The sequence below is a fragment of the Myotis daubentonii genome, chromosome 4 (assembly GCF_963259705.1).
Source record: "Myotis daubentonii chromosome 4, mMyoDau2.1, whole genome shotgun sequence".
NCBI classification, from domain to species: Eukaryota; Metazoa; Chordata; class Mammalia; order Chiroptera; family Vespertilionidae; genus Myotis; species Myotis daubentonii.
The window spans coordinates 73,000,765-73,019,398 of NC_081843.1; the positions used below are offsets into that span (position 1 = coordinate 73,000,765).

Consider the following 18,634-nt stretch of genomic DNA (forward strand, 5'->3'; position numbering starts at 1 on the left):
TTTGGCAGTTTTAAGTAGTGCTGTTCGCAACATTTGCTACAAGTGTTCATGTGGACATGTTTTCATTTCTCGTGAGAGTGAAATTGCTGGATCGTATGATAACTATATTTAACCTTGGAAGAGCTGCCAAATAATTTTCCAAAGAAGCTGCTGTGTCTTGCATTCCCACCACCAGTGTATGAGGGTTCTAATTTCTCCACATCCTCCCCAACACTTATAATTGTCTGCCTTTTCTTCTTTTTTTAATTATAGCCATCCTATTGGGTGTGAAGTGCTATCTCATTTTGGTTTGGTTTGCATTTTCCTAATGAGTAATGTTAAACATCTTTCAGGTGCTTATTGTCCCTTTATATGTCTTTGGGAAAATGTCTATTCAGATCCTTTGTCCATTTCTAAATTGGGTTGTTTTTTATTAATGAATTTTAAGAAATCTTTATATAATCTAGATACCAGCTCCTTACAAGGTAGGTGCAAATATTTTACCTCATTCTGAGTTATCTTTTCACTTTCTTGATGGTATCATTTATGGCATAAATGTGTTAAATTTTGATGTACCCAGAAAAAAAAATTTTTGATGTACCTGTTTATTTTTTCTTTTGTTGCTTGTGCTTATGGTCTTTTTTTTTTTTTTTTTTTTTCCATTTACAGTTTACATTCAGTATTACTTTCTGTTAGTTTCGGGTGTAAATGTGCAGGCCCACACTCTAACCACTGATGCTTAGCATAGCCTAAAACCATGAAGATATAGTTCTGTGGTTTTCTCCGAGGAGTTTCATAGTTTTAATTTGTACATTTAGGTCTAATCCATTTTGAGTTAGTTTTTGTGTATGGTATAAGGAAGGGGTTCAATTCCATTCTTTTGCATTTGGATATCCAGTGCTGGCACCCTATTTTGAAAATACTGCTTTCCTCCCTTGAATTATCTTGGCCCACTTGTCCAACATTAATTAACCATAAATGTTAGGCTTTATTGCTGGGCTCTCAATTGTATTAATTTTTTAAATTGACTATACATTGGAGAATTACTCATCTGGGATTTAGACACACTGGGACTGTCATTCTGTGGGCTGGAGACTGCAGTTTGGGAATTGGTCACTCTTAATCATTCTTAGATGGTTGACTCATGTCTGTGTGAGCATGAGGTTAAATATTTACAGAGGTTTAATTGCAAGTTACACAGAGTGGTAGTAGATGTTGTCAGAGGCATGAGAGATGATTTTGTTTATACAAATCACAAAATATAAACACTGGCAGTAGAAACTGGAGCCATCATATATCAGTTAAACTGCTCCTGAATAATGGGGTTGGCAGGACTATAAAGTACACTTCCTTGCTATGTGGGAGCAGTAGCTGGTTCTTTATTTAATATTTTCATTTAGTAAGCAATAACTTAATTGGAAATGAATTTTGATTGAGTTTTCCAAAATAAAGTGCTGTCTCCCCCCCCCCCCCCTTAATTTGGTGAGGCAGTTATGCTGATTTGAAATCACACCTGAATTTGGGTCTCGTCCTCACCCCTAAAAAGCTGTGACTTGGGCAACTTAATTTCCTAGTGCCCAAGCTTCTCATTGCTGCAGTGGGGAGAAGAATAAGAGTAACAGCCTCACAGGATGGCAGAGCTTGCCCAAAGGAAGGGATGCTGCACAACTGGGAGCTGTGGCCTTGTTGTTGTTATTTGTTTAGGTAGTTCTAAAACTCCCCTGCCCTCAAATTCCCTTTGGAAAACACCAGGGAACAGAAATACAAAAGGGAAGAGCTTTTTGGTGAGATGTGAGCTTTGGCTGATGGACCTGCGCATGCTACAGTTTCGTTTCTAGAGCAGCTTGAGCTGCCCAGAGGAAGGGAGCCCTTGGGCTGCTTTTCCCCTGGGAAGTGCCTTGAGCAGTGGGAAGAGAGCTAGCCACCAGGGAGGGCTTCCCAAGCATCAGCTATGGGTTGAGTTTGAGGAAGTGAGGCGATAGCTGCTTTTGAGTAACGAGGTGCGGGTACCAGCCCTCTGAGCTTCCTTTGGGGGCACTAAGAATAACATTGGTAACTAAGATGCCTGTTCTAAGTGCTTGGAATATATTTTTTCATCCGAATGATCTATCCTGTGATGTAGGAACTACTAGTATCTCTATTTTGCAGATGTGACTGAGGAGCAGAGTATAAGTAACCTTGTATTGAATGGAATAAGCATTTAATATTACAAGCTATTGTAGAATATCTATTACATGCCAGGCCCATGGGCTGTAAGCACTCTGCATAGCTGATCTCCTGTAATCCTTATAGATGTTCGTCATCATAACTATGATATGGGGCAGGGGGGACAAGTCTGTGTTTTTGCATTGCTTCACTGGCCATGAGATTTCTACCTACATTAGGGAGCAAGTTTCTGTTATTTGCTTACTTTTATTCTTTCTTAGTGTTGACTTAAACTATGAATGTTTAATGTAGGTGAGTTTAAATTCTTGTTTGTTTCCATTGGTCATTTCTCAGTTATTTGATAACTTCAGATTTGTTTGCAAAGCTATTTTGTTTTATGCATTCTCTGAAAAGAGATGATCCGAAGTTGTTAAATTAAAAAAAAATGTGTTTCTATAGATAATAAAGTATTGAGGTGAGATTTTGAGGGAAAGGAAATTTTCTTGATTGATCAATAAATTTTCTTTTAAGCCTAAGAATAATTTCTGTTTTCTGTCTTTGCTTTGTATCTTGCTGTAATAGTTAATTTTGAAGAGTTTTTTTGTGTCTAGAATGAGTTGGAGATATTCTAATATTAATAGTGGGAACAATGTGAATTGTGGGACATTTTTGAAAGGGACCGATTTTATGCTTGCTACCAGTGCCAAAATAGCTGGAGCTTAAAATAATTGCTAAAAACTTTAAAAAAAAATTTTCACCAGAGGATATTTTTTCCATTGAAAAAAAATTTTTTTTTTGAGAGAATGGAAGGGAGGGAGGGGAAGGAAAGAGAGAGAGAAACATCGACATGAGAGACATATTGATTGATTGCCTCCTACCTGCGCCCCAACCAGGGCCAGGTATTGAACCACAACCGAGGTACGTGCCCTTGACCAAAAACAGAACTTGAGACCCTGTGGTCTGTAGGCCCACACTCTAACCACTGAGCAAAACCATCCAGGGTTGCTAGAAACTTTTACACATCATCCCTTCCTGTACAAAACAATTTTATTGTGAGTGTATGTCAGCAGCTCTTGATGGGCGCTCCGTTTTAGAGATGGCACCATAGCAGTTTGGGTGAGAGTTTTAGGACCTAGTGGACTGAGCTCACATCTCAGAACCTTAGGAAAGTTACCTCACTTCTCTCCAGCTCCACTTTCTCATTTGCGGGGCGGGGGAGGAGGGGGGGGCGGACGGACGGACAGAATGACGTGCTTTTTCTTTTTTCTCACTTTCTTTCTGTCTTTCTCTACTTCTTATTTTTTCTTTTCAATCACTCTTTCAAAGTCATAGCTTATGAAAATTTTTCTGAGTATAATAAAAGTAGTACATTTTCATGCCAAAAAATTAATACTTTTTCATTTGTGAGAAAAAAAATGTCAAAGATACCAGTGGAAAAAATGGTAAATGAATATTTACCTCATGGGGTTGTGAGGAGGAAATGAATCTATGCCTAGATCTTAGGACCCACCTAGTACCTAGAAAATACACAATATAATATTTTCTATTTTTCAAAAAAATTATTATTACTACCATTGCCAGAACATATAAGAAGAATGAAGAATGCCTTTCAGAATGCTGCTGGATCCGAAGGCCATGGCTGTGTTCTCACAGTGAGCCTTCAGAGTGGCGCTCGGTGAGGGCAGGTGCGGAAGATGCAGGTCCAATGGGCTCTTGTGACCGCATCGGGCCTACCCTGCACACGCCTGCTTTGGGGTCTCTTGATTTTATGTTTCTCTATGAGGGCAGAAGAAGGAGGCTTCAAAACAGTGCATTCCAGGTCTCCTGGACATGTGGTAATGTAAAAACAGTGTTTGGAATCCTGATGAGCTTTGTAATCAGAAAATCAGGCTTCCCCGTCTGTAAAATAGGGATTGAGATGTGTACATCAGAGGGCCCTTTTGAAGATTAAATGAAACAGTGTCTTGGAGGCACCTTAGGAAGTATTTGAGAAATGGTAGGTTATTATCATTTATAATGACTATGGGTAGAAGGATCTTCCTGGCTGCCTAGGACACTCCCATCTTTAACTTTTTGGTGTTTCAATGGCAGCAGAGCATATATTTTTCTCCCTTCTTAAATTGTGGGGCTTGCCGCACAGTTTGACATTTTGAAATAGGACTGGGGCTCTGGGGCTTTGTTCTGTCTCTGGAGCTTTATTTGCTCGTCTTGGGTGTACATTTATGCGCATGCGTGTACTCATGACACATATGCGTGTGCATATAACACTTGCACACAGCGTAATCTGGGCAAAGCAGCATCGAGGTAGCAAAGCTGCTGTCTTGGTCTTTTCTAGTGTTACCAGTTTCCCCTCTCTCTTTGCACTCTTAGGGGTTTGCTTTCACTACTCTTCCCCATGCAGGGGGCTATGTCAGAAAGAGCTAGAACGAGTTCCTAAAGTAAGGTGACTTATCTAGGTTTCACCTTCATCCCTGTAATGGAGGAAGGAGGCTATGCTCCCTGCCCATCACATACAGTGGCTATCAGGTTAGAATGACAGTAAGTTTGTGAAGGCATGATCAAAGTCTTACACTGGTGGAAGCCTGAGAATGGGAGAGTGTAGTATCGTGAGGGAAGTGCAAGCCTCCGCAAAAGGTTCAGCTCATGTGTGTGAAGTTAGGATATAGGCCCCTGGGACATAGAACTCACACAATTTCCTAATCCCATAAATGGGCATGCCTGCCATTATAATCTTTAAAACACAAAGAGAAAAATCAAGAAGCAATGCTTCCTCTTAGATGGTAGAAATGTTTTTTTCTGAATGTTTTTATATTTGTCTTTGGTTGGTGCCAGACATTTGGCTCCAATAATAAAAAAGAAAAAAGAAAAAACAAAACACCTCTTCTTCCATGAGCATTTCCGGATGACCTCAGCTAGAAGTCACATCTCTCTTTGGGGCTGCACCATGCACCATTCATTTAGCTCTGTGCCTGTCCATCCCATGCCAGTTATTTCAATAAGAGTCCTATTCCTCCTGGTAGACAACAAGCTCCTGAATTGGTTAACAGATATTTATGGAGCACCCACTTTGTTGCAGGCACCAGGCTAGCATGGGGGCACAGCCTGGAACAAGATGGATAATCATTTCCTTGCTGAATATAGAGTCTAGTGCAGGGGACAGATTTGAAATAAATCATTCCCAAGATACCTAATTCCAATTGTGATGAATTTGATAGAGTTAAGAAAGTTTATAAGAGGAACTTAATCCAGACAGGAGGATTCAGCAGGTCAGGAGGCAGCGTAGGGAAGCTAGGACTGCCACGTAAGGTTGCACAGTTTGTGTACTGCACAAGGTCAGCTGAGAGGGCAGACAGAGCTGAAATCCAGTTCCTGGTTGCTTACTCAAGCTGTGCCTTTTTCTTCTTTTATTTTAATCCTCACTGGAGGATATGTTTTACTGATTTTAGAAAGAGGGGAAGGGGGGGTGGGGAGAGAGAGAGAGAGAGAGAGAGAGAGAGAGAGAGAGAAGAGAGATTGAGAGAGATTGAGATTGGAACATTGATGTATAAGAAAAACTTCGATTGGTTGCCTGCCAGGATCGAACTGGCAAGTTGGGCATGTGCCCTGACCTGGAATCGAACCACAGCCTTTTGATGCATGAGGGGTAATGCTCCAATCAACTGAGCCATACCAGCCAGGGCTGTGTCTTTTTATAATTTTCAGAAAGGCATTGTGTAGACTGGTAAGGGCAGTGTTTAGTTCCTGCCCTCCTCCCTCCAAAAAAAGCATTGCACTGATAAGTAAACATTATAAAAGTAGGGGGGGAAATTGACTTAGGAGGTCTTTGTTATTTGATCAACTCTCTCATCTAGAATAGAGGTTGGTGATAATAACATAGGACTATGATGAACATTCAGTTCTATAATGTATATAAAGAATCTAGTGAAGTATATGTTACATATAATAGGTGCTCAATAAATTGTGTTTCTACAAACTTGTCAGTACTATTGTTTCTGCTATCTATTTTAGCCCATTTTCTCTCCATTTCCCCCAATTTCCTCCTTGCCTTCTTTAGGAAGACTGGACATTGGCAAAATACCTGCCATCAGGCCCTTCTTACTTTCTAGTTGGATGTTGTATCATCACAGGTTCAACCTTAGTGGGGTTTTTTTGTTTGTTTTCTTGCTCTAGAATTTTAAGTAACAACTTCATTTCAAGTTATTCTGCATGATTAAGGATACAGGAATTCAGTCTATAAAATTTAATTTGATTAGAACATTGCTTTTCAAATTTGTTCTCTATGTAAAGAATAGTATTTCTTTTTCTTAAATTATTAGTTCATTGATTTTTTTTCTGAGAGAAAGGATGGGAAAGGGAGAGAGAGAAAGAAACATTGATGTGAGAGTGCAACATCGATTGGCTGCCTCCTGCATGCTCCCCACTGGGAATTGAGCCCAAAACCAGGCGTGTGCCCTGACCAGGAATGGAACTGGTGACCTCCCGGCGCACAGGATGACGCCCAACCAACTGAGCCACACCGGCCAGTGCAGCATGGTGCTTCTTACTCATTATCATGAGAAAGTTAGTGATAGGAACTAGATATGATTTTATAGATACTGTCAGTAGGCTCTGAAGTTAAGGATGGTTTTTAGTTGTCTGGTATCTGGTCCTGGGATGGTTAGGGCAGAGAATTATTACCTCCTAGCATGGAAGAACCAGGCAGAAGAGGTGGTCCAGAATATGGGCCCTAGATTGGTTGGTTTGCACATGAAAGGTATACTCACAGGGAATATTTTGCTCTCTCTAGGAATTAGCTAGCCCTGGGAGGGGCAGTCCCTCCGGAGCACCAAGAATGCAGAAAATAACTATTAGATTTTGTTCCTGCAAATAGGAGACATTTACCATGACTTAATATCAGTGATGGACCCCTTGGTCCAGCATGTGGCACAGGAGTGATAAAGTAGCAGCGTGTAAGGACTCCTGGGTTGGAGCAGTTTTGGGTCTTGTTCCCATGTCGGCCCAGTTTTGTTCTTACAGAGTAAAATCTGTGTTCAGGGACTACCATACCACAAATCCTTGTTTCCTTTGGGCACCAAACTTGCTGGTGTTAATGAGAGGCCATGGCTAGAGATAGTGCATTAGGAAAGCTTTGCCCTGCCACTGAGAAATCACCTGAAAACAGTGGCCCAGCCAGGGTCGCTTGGTGGGGTGATTCTTCTTACAGGACATTCGCATGTTCCCCAGACCTAGGGCAGCGATGGCGAATCTTTTGAGCTCGGCGTGTCAGCATTTTGAAAAACCCTAACTTAACTCTGATGCCGTGTCACATACAGAGATTTTTTGATATTTGTAACCATAGTAAAACAAAGAATTATATTTTTGATATTTATTTTATATATTTACATGCCATTTAACAAAGAAAAATCAACCAAAAAAATGAGTTCGCATGTCACCTCTGACATGTGTGTCATAGGTTCGCCATCACTGCCCTAGAGAGTGGGGTTGGGACCATTTTCATTGAAACTCAATTTATGGTGTTTATCTTTTCCTAAGGAAGTTTCTGCTAGCATTTTTTTACATTAAATTATGTAAAGACATCTTTTTCATTGTGTCATTCCCTTTCCTTGTGGCATTGACGTCGTGTTGGATCCCACGGGAAACTTGCTTTTATTTTGTCATCACTGAGGAATCCTGAAGAAAGAGCTAGGGAGGCTTGCTGTTAGGTGTGTGGGATGCCCTCTTTAAACACAGGACTGTTGAGAGGTGCATTCTGATTGCGTACCTGCACCTGCCGTCGGACTTGTTCAGATACTGGGTACTCAGAACAGAAGGCCCTGCCGCTGCAGAGGGAACACACTCACCATAGTCCTGAGTTTGAGTGCAAGTGTGAACCAGCCATAGATACTTGGGGAGCTTATAAAATGCAGATTCCAATTCTGAGTCAGTAGGGCTGGGCTGGGACCTGACAGGCCCCCAGCGGTGCCCGTGCCCCTGGCTCATGAACCACACTTGGAAGGTACTTTAGAATTTGGCCAGTGCTCTCTGCTTTTGCTGCGAAGAGATTTCTGCTTTTGTTTTGCTCTGGGCTGGTCTGTTTGGGGGCCTGGCTCCACTTCACTTTCCTATCACCTCCTCTAGGCTAGGTTCACACCCACATTCCTGCCAAACCTGCTCTCCTCACTAAAGCAAGCTCTGGTCTCCCCAGGCCTCCTCCTCCCACCACCACCACCAAGTCAAGGTCCAGAAAGATTTTTTAGTTACTTCCTACTGTATTGCCTTCTCCCTTATCAACACCCCCCCCCCCCCCCCCGCCCCAGCTTCCTGTCTGGAGTTCAGGCCCAGGGCTGTCTGATTTCTTTCTCCCCATGGAGGGTCAAGGCTGCCTGCCAGCTCTGCCCAGGCCCCAACCTACTTCCTGCCCCTTGGGGCTCTAGGGAAAGAAGGGGGAGCAAGACAGATACAGAGTCTTCAAAGGAGCCCTCTGCTCAGCCCAACATCCACTCTACCAAGCAGACTGAGAAATGCTAGGTTTGAATGAACAAATAACTGTAATTAAGGCCCATTTCCTGACCTGCCTACCCTTTGGCCTGTTTACCAATAGCAGCTCATTTAGTTTGTGCATCAGCCTGGCTTTGTGGTCCATTGTGTTTGCTTTTGATGCTGGGTGCTGGTCTTCACAGTCTAGGGCTGATAGAAGAGCGCTATATTTATAGTTTTAAAAAGCAAAGGGAATACCACTCCCAAGCAGAGTGACTTATTTCCTTAAAAAGAATGCCTCAGGGGAAACCTCTCTTTAGATTCCCTCTGCCCACCCATCTCGCTTGCATAGGCAATGCCCTGATGAATAAAAAAATGAAAGTTGGGGTGGAGGGCCCCCATGTAAGAATATTTTCATTTCTGTTGGTATTTTTTTAAATTTTGTTTTATTGCTTAAAGTATTACAAAGAGTATTACATATGTCTCCTTTTTTTTTCCCCCCCCTTCTTGACCTTCCCCCAGCCTCCCCTACCCCCCAGTGTCTTGTGTCCATTGGTTATGCTTATATGCATGCATACAAGTCCTTCAGTTGATCTCTTACCCCGGCCCCCCCTCCTCCCCGGCCTTCCCACTGTAGTTTGACAGTCTGTTTGATGCTGTTCTGCCTCTGTATCTATTTTTGTTCATCAGTTTATAATGGTCTTTATTATCCATAAATGAGTGAGATCATGTGGTATTTATCTTTCTCTGACTGGCTTATTTCACTTAGCATAATGCTCTCCAGTTCCATCCATGCTGTTGCAAATGGTAAGAATTCCTTCTCTTTTATAGCAGCATAGTATTCCATTGTGTAGATGTACCACAGTTTTCTAATCCACTCATCTGCTGATGGGCACTTAGGCTGTTTCCAAATCTTAGCTATGGTGAATTGTGCTGCTATGAACATAGGGGTGCATATATCCTTCCTGATTGGTGTTTCTGGTTTCTTGGGATCTGTTGGTATTTAGCTAGGAAAAAAATATGTTTCTTGGGCTCCTTCATTTGGCCTTTGTTCCTTTTGCAAAAGTAGTTTAAGAATATTAACAGGAAGTTTCTCAAGTTGGCGTGACTGTTGCAGGGGGGAGTGCATGTGTGTGATAGTTGCCTCCCAGTTGGTGCCACAGAGGCGGCCCTTACCTGAATCGAAGCATCCTCACCAGTGCTGCCCAGGGCCTGTGCAGCAGCTTTGTCACGAGGCCCTGGTCAGAACAGATAGAGGGGGTGCTGGTCACGTCCACCCGGCCTCTGGCATGGCTTCAGCTGAAAAGGCAATTGCCTGCGGACATTTGCTTGGGAAAGGCACAGACCTCTTCATCCTTCCTCTTCCAGCAGAGATGGGAGGAGATATATTTCAAGGATGAAAGGAGAGGAGGGCTGGACAGAAGGTTTCCTGCTGGTTGGGGCTGATGAATGGTGAGATGAACTGTGAGAAAGTGTTTCCTCAGCTGTGGGAAGCAGTGCAGTTGTTACTTCAGCTCCAAGCGAGAGCTGTTAAACCAGGCACTTCATGTGGCCACCCGGCTTTCATCTGGAAGGATGGAGTGTATTACAGGGAGGGGTGAGTGTCAGCCCTGTGTTTCCCCAGAGGAACAGGAGTCTGAGTGAATGTGGGCCTTTCCCTCCCTCTCCCCTTCCTTCCTGCTCCTGCCCTGCCATCCACAACATCCACTTAGGGCCATGGGTTTACCAGACCCGGCCCATTGCCTGCCATTTGTTTCCAATTTTTCTGTTCATTTATGGGAAAACAAGTTTGAAGCATCATCTTTTATTGGGCATTTTGTGCATGAAAAAGAATAGGATTAGACCTGGCCAGTGTGGCTCTCGGTTGGTTGGCCGGTTCGTTTCCCGGTTAGGGCACATACCCAGGTTGCAGGCTCCATTCCTGGTAGGGGCGTGCAGGAGGTAGGCCATCAATCAGGTTGATGTTTCTCTCTCTCTTCCTCTCCCTTCCCCTCTCTCTAAAAGTCAATTTAAAAATCTTAAAAAAAAAAGAGAAAAGAATAGGATGCTGTGAAATCCTGACTGCTTCCTTGCATGGAACCACAGGAGCTAGACTGTCCTTCAAAGAGGTGTCTTGTCACCAGGCAGTGGGTCAGAAGTGTCTTGTCACCAGGCAGTGGGTCAGAAGTGTCTCGTCACCAGGCAGTGGGTCAGAAGTGTCTCGTCACCAGGCAGTGGGTCAGAAGTGTCTCGTCACCAGGCAGTGGGTCAGAAGTGTCTTTTGAAGCGGGGCACCTTTCTGTGCTGTGGGGAGGGAGACTGACCAGCGATTGACCTTGTATGTGGGTTGGGAGGAGGGGCTTCGTTGCTCTCTGCTTTTCACAAGGAGGGAGGTGCATCAGGAAGTCAGGCGTTTACCACCCCTACCCCGTGGCTGTTCCGGAGCATTCAGTTTTATGGCCATCCCAGGGCTAAGTCTGTGGCCAGCCTTTCATTTGAACTGTTGAGATGGAAACCTTTTAAAATGCAATAGACACAGACATTTACTACCTTCTTACTAGGGTCAACAGAGCATCATTTAGACCTACTTATGGTGACTTCATTTAGATGTTTGGATTGTCTGTTAGTTAGCAGAAGCGTGAGAACCAAAGGCTCAGTTATTAGCGCATCCTTCCTCCAGATTGCTGAGTTGTTTCAACTGGTGTGTATTTTGCTGGCCCACGGATGCTCATCCCTGGATTTGTCCTGGAGCCAAACCACCTAACCATCCTGAGCCTCAGATTCACATCAGGAAAATGAGAGGAGGGGCTGGATGAGAAGCTCCCAGCTTAGGTGCTATGGCAGGTTTCAGTTTGGGTAGGATTTTGGGATGCGGGGTTTTATGATAGAAATTCACTAGGATATAAGTTTTATGAGGACAAGAACTGTACTACTGTTGCCTAGAACAGTGCCTGGTCACTAGTAAACATTTGATAAACATTTGTTGTATATGGATTTGTAGTATCATAGTGCATCCATATATTTTATGTATTGGAGTTGCACCTAGAATTTGACTCAGTGCACTGCTAACCACTCAAAATTACTGGCCTAACTGAGCGCTGAGATCCTCCCCACTCAAACTGTCTGAGCCGGTGACATAGCTCACATCCTTCTCTGAAGGGGTCCAGACGAGACCCCCCCAGATGTGCTACTTTGGCATGTGGATCCTTTTGAACTGAAGGCAATTGAGACCCTGTGACCCCAATGTTGCAGAAAACCACAGAAAAAACAAGCCACACTTTAGAGAAGAGGAGTGACACTGTTTACGCCAGCAGAGTCAGGGAATAACTTTCCAAATCGGAGTAAAGTAACATGCAGGGGGCTTCTCCTTTATATCTCCCTGTGGTCTTTGTCCCGCAAATATGTATTATGCTTCCGGTCCTTTTCACGGGCCTTGCGAGAAGGCCCCCAGGTGTTGGGGGTCTCCAGGCCGTATCTGATGGTTTTGCCTGGTGCCAGCGTTAATAGCCCTCCCTCCGGGGCAGTGCACTGCCCACAGTTTTATGGCCTCTGTAACAGGTTCTGCAAGACCAGTTTCTGGAAAGAAGAAATGACTTTATAGGTTATCGAGAATGTACACTGGGCTGGCTGGCATGGATTCCGATTGCTAGCCCCCCAAACATCAGGGTTACATTGGAATTAGCTTTTTAGCCTCCTCACCAATATAAACTTTTACCTTTCCTTTAAAGATTTAAATTGGGTGGCTTGCCCGTAATGTCAGTTACCACCAGAAATAACTGTTTATGACCTATCTATGGGGTAGGGCAGACTTCTCATTACTGAACATCTGCTCCTCTTATCATCCTGCAAATTACCTTCCCCCCTCGGAAACCCCAAGGCGCCTTATCTCATCCTTAGCTCAGAATGCCATGTATACCTCATTTTAACTTTCTGTCTCTGAACCATGTATGTAGTAGGTATGTAATAAAAGTTGGTGATTTTCTCTTGTTGATCTAATCTGTCTCATGTCAGTGTAATTCGAACAGCAGGAAGAGCCTAGGAGGGCAGAGGACAGTTTCTCATCCCCACTTCCCTGTCCCAGAGCGTGCTTGGCTGGAGGTGGGGGTTGGCTCTCTGGCCAGTCTGTGAAGCATTCCGAGGCTTGGCAGGGCTTGGGCTGGCATAAAGCACCTCTCGGAAGGGGCTCCGCAGATTTCTCCATTACTGCATAATCTCCGTGACACAAGCAGGCAAATTTGGGGTTTTGTGTTTCGTTAACTGCTTGTTGTTAAGTTCTTATAAAGTTAAACAAGTACGATTGTTTCCCTCCTTATTTCAATGAGGAAATTTAAAACTAACTTTAAACAATGATTTAAACCTAATAAGCACTTCTCTTCCCACATTCTATACTTTTGAATTTCAAGGCTTCGTTTTCTTGCACCTTTTTTCTCCTCCTCTAAGAACTCGCTTAACTCCTCTTTCTCAGCCCTGTTCTGCGGCAGGTATTTGTGGCTTTCGTGGGTGCAAATGAGTGTTTGGACTGCCTTGTTCGCTCCTTGGAGGACATACAGATGGTTTTGGCTTTTGGGCACCTAGGAACTGCTTCCAAACACATGGAACTTTTCCCCAAGTGGCTAGGATGCTCTCTTGGGTTCAGCTCTTAGGAATTTTGTTTCTAGAAGTGTTTTCCTTCAACAGATGCATTTTTGAGCAGAAAATGAAAAAAAAAACAACCTGTTACAAATCGGGCGTTAATGCTTGATCCCCCTCCCCCATCTTTACTTCTTTCCATGTTGACTTGATGGACTGAAGAGAATGGGCATCTCTGGGAAGGAGGGAGAGGACTGTGATCATGCAGATGATAACAACTGGCTTTTGGGGGGAGGGGGAGGAGGTGTACCCTTTGTTAGGCTCTATGCTGAGAACTTTGCCTGAGTTGTCTCATTAAACCCTGAAGTAGATATTTTTTATTCCCATTTTACAAATGAGGTAACTGAGACCTAGGGAATTGGTCCCAGGCCGCATCATCAGGTAGTGTTTGAGGTTGGGTGTGAACCTAGACAGCCTGGCTCCGTAGCTCTTGCTCTTAACCCCTAAATCAGGGGTTCTCAACAGATGGGAGGACAATTGTCTGAGACATTTCTGATGGTCACCATCTGTGAGGCAGAGGAGGAGGGGATGGTGGTAGAGGCATCTTGTAGGTAGAGACCAAGGATGCGTGCACAGGACAGCCCTCAACAAAGAATTATAGGCCCCAGTGTCATGGGGCTGAGATTGACAACCTGCTCTAAGTGATCTCCCGGGAATGTTTGTTTTCTGTTGAAAGTGGAGTTAGTTTACCTTTTAACCTTAAACCTGCTAAAATATATCACATGTGGAGGGTGGTGTGATGGAATGTTTCAAAGAATCCAACTGCTGTCTGAGAACAGAGAACTTGGTCAACATTCCTTGGTGCTGAAAGTAACCCTAACCTCGTGAGAAAGGGACTCCCCACCCGGGGAACTGGTTTTGTTCCAGCCCCTGGTCAGACGCCGCGTGTGCTCACGGCCTGTCTTTGCCCGTTTCAGACTTGGACCCTCTGGGTACTAAGTGTCCTTTAAGGAAGGACACTGACCCTTGACTTTGCTTTCCATGGAAATGCTGTTGATTGTGGAAACTGACATGTTCTGGAATCTTGGAACCTGTGTGAGAAACCACTTGTCAGAGCCTCCTTTCTGACAACCCCCCAGATCCTGCTGCCACAGTTTTGAGAATGACTGTGAAAACTTGGGGTTTTAAGGGATTCTTTAAACTCAAAAGAGAAAAATGTAAGAAACTGAGCTAATTTCTGGGTTGGGCAAATATATAGCTTGTTCAACTCCTTGGACTTACGTATAGGTAGCTGTTTAATTTTTCTCATTTTATGTTTATTTGTTTTAAATTCTACCAAGTAAATGTTATTTATGTAAATAAAACTAAAAAATATCACAGGAGTTAAAGAATTTTTATTTTTTTTATTGTGTTAAAAAAATTTCCCATCCTAATCATTTTTAAAGGTATAGTACAGTAAATTTTTCTAGTTTTTAAAAACTTTGTATTGGTGAGAGAGAGAGAGAAACATCGATTTGTTGTTTCACTTATTTATACATTCATTGGTTGATTGTTGCATGTGCCCTGACTGGGGATCAAACCCTCAAACTTGCCGTATTGGGATAATGAATGCTCCAACCAACTGAGCTACCAGCCCAGGACATGAATTTTCTAGTTTTATGCCGTAGTTAGAATGATAGTTCACTGTGGCTGTTTTCTGCCAATCACCACTGAAGTGGATTTCATTTCTCATTGGCTGATTTATTTAACAAATAGGAGATAGAACAGGGATGTGGCTTTGTTTTGTTCCAAAATAGAAATTTGTAATGCTTTTCTAATGATAAGATATGTGCTCATTCAGAAAATACAGAAAAGCATATCACTTGCAACCCTACAACTCTGTTGACTACTGTTGACATCCTGGGATATCCTTCTAGATTGCTTTTTGTTGTTATTTCTGATCTATGTCATGTTATATTTTTACCCCAAAAGCTATCATACTCTATACTCATGTGTTATTAACTATTTCCAATTAATACAGTGTGGACATCTTGGCAGTGACTTTTTCTGTATAATCTGTATCATTTCCATAGGTGCCCTGTATTCAATAATGTGTATATACCATAATTTCAGTGATCATTACTCTTTCATGGGACATCCAGGTTTCCTTTCTCTCTTCTAAACAACATAGATGGTCATTCTTATGTATACCTTGGTATTCTTGTTTCGTGAGGGGAGAAACAAGGTCTCTTATTGCTGCATTCCCAGGAATTAACACTGCAGACTATAGGTATGTAATATAATAATAATTGAGTGAATGGATGATCTGGTTATTTTCATAGGATTAGGAATGGGGCTTTGAATATGGGGTGGGACTTGATGGTGAGGTAGGGGGCTCGGTGATTGGGGTGGTTCAGCTGCTTGGGGCAGAGCTCTAATAGAGGTCACCCAGGTCCACTGAGACCAGAGGTTGCCTGGGAGAGAGGAAGGAGCCCCAAAAGGGAGATGCCTTCTCCAGATGTTTGCTGACTGCTTACCGTACACTCAAGGACAAAAGAGAAAAACTGTTTCCTCTTGTGCCTCCTTCTCACACAGCCAGTATCCCCTCTGTGGGAAACCAGAGTTTCAGGTCGGTGCTCTCTGTCCTGTTCACCATCTTTATGCTACTTACCAGCTTTCTCTGACCTTAACTTGCCCAACCTCTCTGAGCCTCTGTCTCAGCTCTGTAAAGTGCGGGTGATATAATGACTAATAATAATATTTTTTGTGCCTTGCAGGAGTGAGAGATTAATTACTAAGTGTCCATTGTTGTTAGCTAATACTGTGGATTAAGTAAGCTTTAATTGGTGGCTCAATATTCTTTTGTAGGGAGAAATCCACTGTAAGCTCATACAAACCGACTCACTAACACAGTATATAATATGTGCTGAGTTTTAGGAAACAATCGTTTTGTGAATTAGGGACTATCGGCAACCCTGTGTGGTGCAAGGGGATAATTCTTGTGGGGCAGAGGAATTGTGTGTTTTTGTTCTCCTGGCTTTCACGTGCCATCAGTCCCTTGCATAGCCACCAGGAAAGGACAGCACCTGGCACCCCGGAGTTGGGTGGGAACAAGAGTTGCTAATTTACCACCACCACCACCACCACCACCACCACCACCACCACCACCACCACCATCACCACCGCCTTTCTGTTGTGGGGAGAAAAGTCTGTATGTCAATGGGAAGCTGTTTCTGAGCTTGGAGTGAGGAGAATGATCTGCAAAATGTTGGTTGTGGAATCTAGAACTTAAAATGAATATTGCTATCAAAGTAGAATCAATTATTTGTCGCCTCTCTGCTGACCACACGTGATATACAAAGCCTTGAAGGAGAAAGAAGGAAAGTGGGCTGTGACATTTCAGGAATAGTATTGTATGTTACTGAAAGATATGGAAAGCTAAATATCATTAAAGAATAGAGAGTGTAACCAGACAATCAGTGGGTCCGTGCTGCCTGTCACTATTTGAGCCAATTAAGCAGAGACAGGGCTGAATCCTATATGAGCGTTTACTCTAATACTGCCAGCAGTATGGGAGAGCAGCAGGTCATCCACAAAAATCTGCTCTGCACGCCCCCATAAGCCCACGGCTTATATTGGGTAGAACAAATATTACATGGGGAGGTAGCCAAAGGGTATGCCAAATGGGCAGTTAACAGGTAAGCAGAGGGCTGGGGTCTTCAAAGGGCTGGCGATCCTGGTTTCTGCAACAAAGATGTTAATCTTTCCATGATAATAGGCAGCTCCAAATGGAGAGGATGGACTGCATTTAGAATGTGCCTTCCTTAATCAGAACAAAACAATCACGGTTAACAGAGCATGATTATTATTTCTTACAATTCTAGCTGGTTCCCCATCATTCTGTTTTTGCCCCTATCAAGAGCACCATTTAATGAAAAAATTTGAACCCAATTTTGTCTTTAATAATATTTTTCTTGTATTTCCTTGATATTATAATCCCCCAGCATTCAGCATGCCCAGAAACACCTGGGTTCTGCTTCTAATGGCTTCAACAGCTTTTATTTTTGAGGAACTTCCTCACTGCCCGCCCCCCCCCCCCCCCCCATTTCTTAGGAACAGTACTATAATTAATGTAGTTTTAAAAAAATCTCTTCTGTCTTTCCTCAGTTCTGCTAGTGATCCTGTTTTTCCAAGTCAGGAAAAGGGACTGAATGAAGGGCGGTGCCAGATTTGAAGATTCCTTTCCTTTTGCAGTTTGGACTGAGTTTAGACGTCCTAAAGCCAGCTTGGCTCTCCACAACCCTCGAGGAAAACGTCTTTTTGATGAATGGTTTCCACATTGCTGAGGAATTTACACACCCAAAAACGAAAGCATCGAAACTAAAAAATGTGACCCACATTTGGGCTGGTTCTTGTGACAGAATGTCCTGCGTACTTGCCGCCTCCCTAAGTGGAGCCAAGGGAGCGTGGCTTAATGTGATGCCTGGGCCATCATCGTCATGAATGAATTCTCTCACTGCTGCTGTGTGAGCTGTACCTGACAGAACAGAGACCATGAAGCAATTAGAGGGATGCTCACAGTGCCTGTGAGGTGCTTGGAGAGCTTTGGACTGCTCCACTGTTCAGTTCTTCTCTTTTTTATTGATTTTTCTCTCTTCTTTCTCGCGTTGGGGTTAACTCAGTGTGCTTGCCTCTTACAGTTTGTTTTCAACATCTAAGCATTTATGGATGGTAGGGATGTCAGATCACCTCTTGCATAGATGCCACCATGTCTCTGGCAGATGGTACCTGCTGACCATTGCATTTTCCCTGCTGAGCCATTCAGCCTTAGAACCCAGCACAGCATTCCAGGGTGCCACTGCCACAATGAGTTGAGTGTGGGTTGAAACCTCTATTTTCCCACCACCTGTTGTTTGTCACCTAGGCTCCTTGAGTTTGCAAGTGAGGAAGACCAAGACCCTGAGAGGGAAGGGAGTTACCCAGAGCCACAGAGTTGGAATCCAGGTCCTCAGACCTTTGCTCTTCCCCCCAGTTATTCCCTCCTGGTCCCTGTGGGTTTAATAACCTGGTAGCCAACCAAGCCTCTTGGCCCTGTGAGAATAAGACTGATAGAGAGAGGGGGACTCCTATGAGTGAGATGACATGGTGGGTGTATGCTCACGCTGATTATGACATCGGGCTTTCTTCCTGATTCTTTGCTCTTTCCCATTGGTGGTGTTGCCTGGGAGTTCTAGGTCAGCGGTTGCCAACCGGTGGTCCGTGGACCACTGGTGGTCCATGAGGTCTGAAAGGTTGGCGACCGCTGGTTTAAGAAACCTTTGGAGCAGTGGTCACCAACTGGTGGTCCATGGGCCACTGGTGGTCTGCGAGGTTCGAAAGGTTGGGGACCGCTGTCTAGGTAATAAATGAATCGGGTTTTCCAATTTGACAGAAGAACCTGGAAGTTACTACCAGCCCTAGCTCATGTTTTTGTAACATTTCCTCACATTCCCCAGCTTAGGCCTCAGAAGAACTGTCTGTGCCCAAG

At 43.6% G+C, this 18,634-nt stretch overlaps 1 protein-coding gene across 8 annotated transcripts in view; it reads left to right on the forward strand.

Annotated features, from left to right (window-relative positions):
• Nucleotides 1-18,634, forward strand: part of SERINC5 (serine incorporator 5) — a 102,292-nt gene that overhangs the window by 21,593 nt on the left and 62,065 nt on the right. Inside the window, exon 2 of one of the 8 annotated variants that reach the window (XM_059694222.1) lies at nt 17,275-17,693. The exons of 5 other annotated variants lie outside the window; for them this stretch is intronic. In XM_059694222.1, coding sequence (XP_059550205.1) covers nt 17,679-17,693 — 15 coding nt within the window. In that variant the 5' untranslated portion in view covers nt 17,275-17,678. Of the gene's footprint in view, nt 1-17,274; nt 17,699-17,756; nt 17,978-18,634 lie in introns of those variants that run through there. 2 more of the 8 variants (XM_059694226.1, XM_059694227.1) reach the window with 2 other exon arrangements.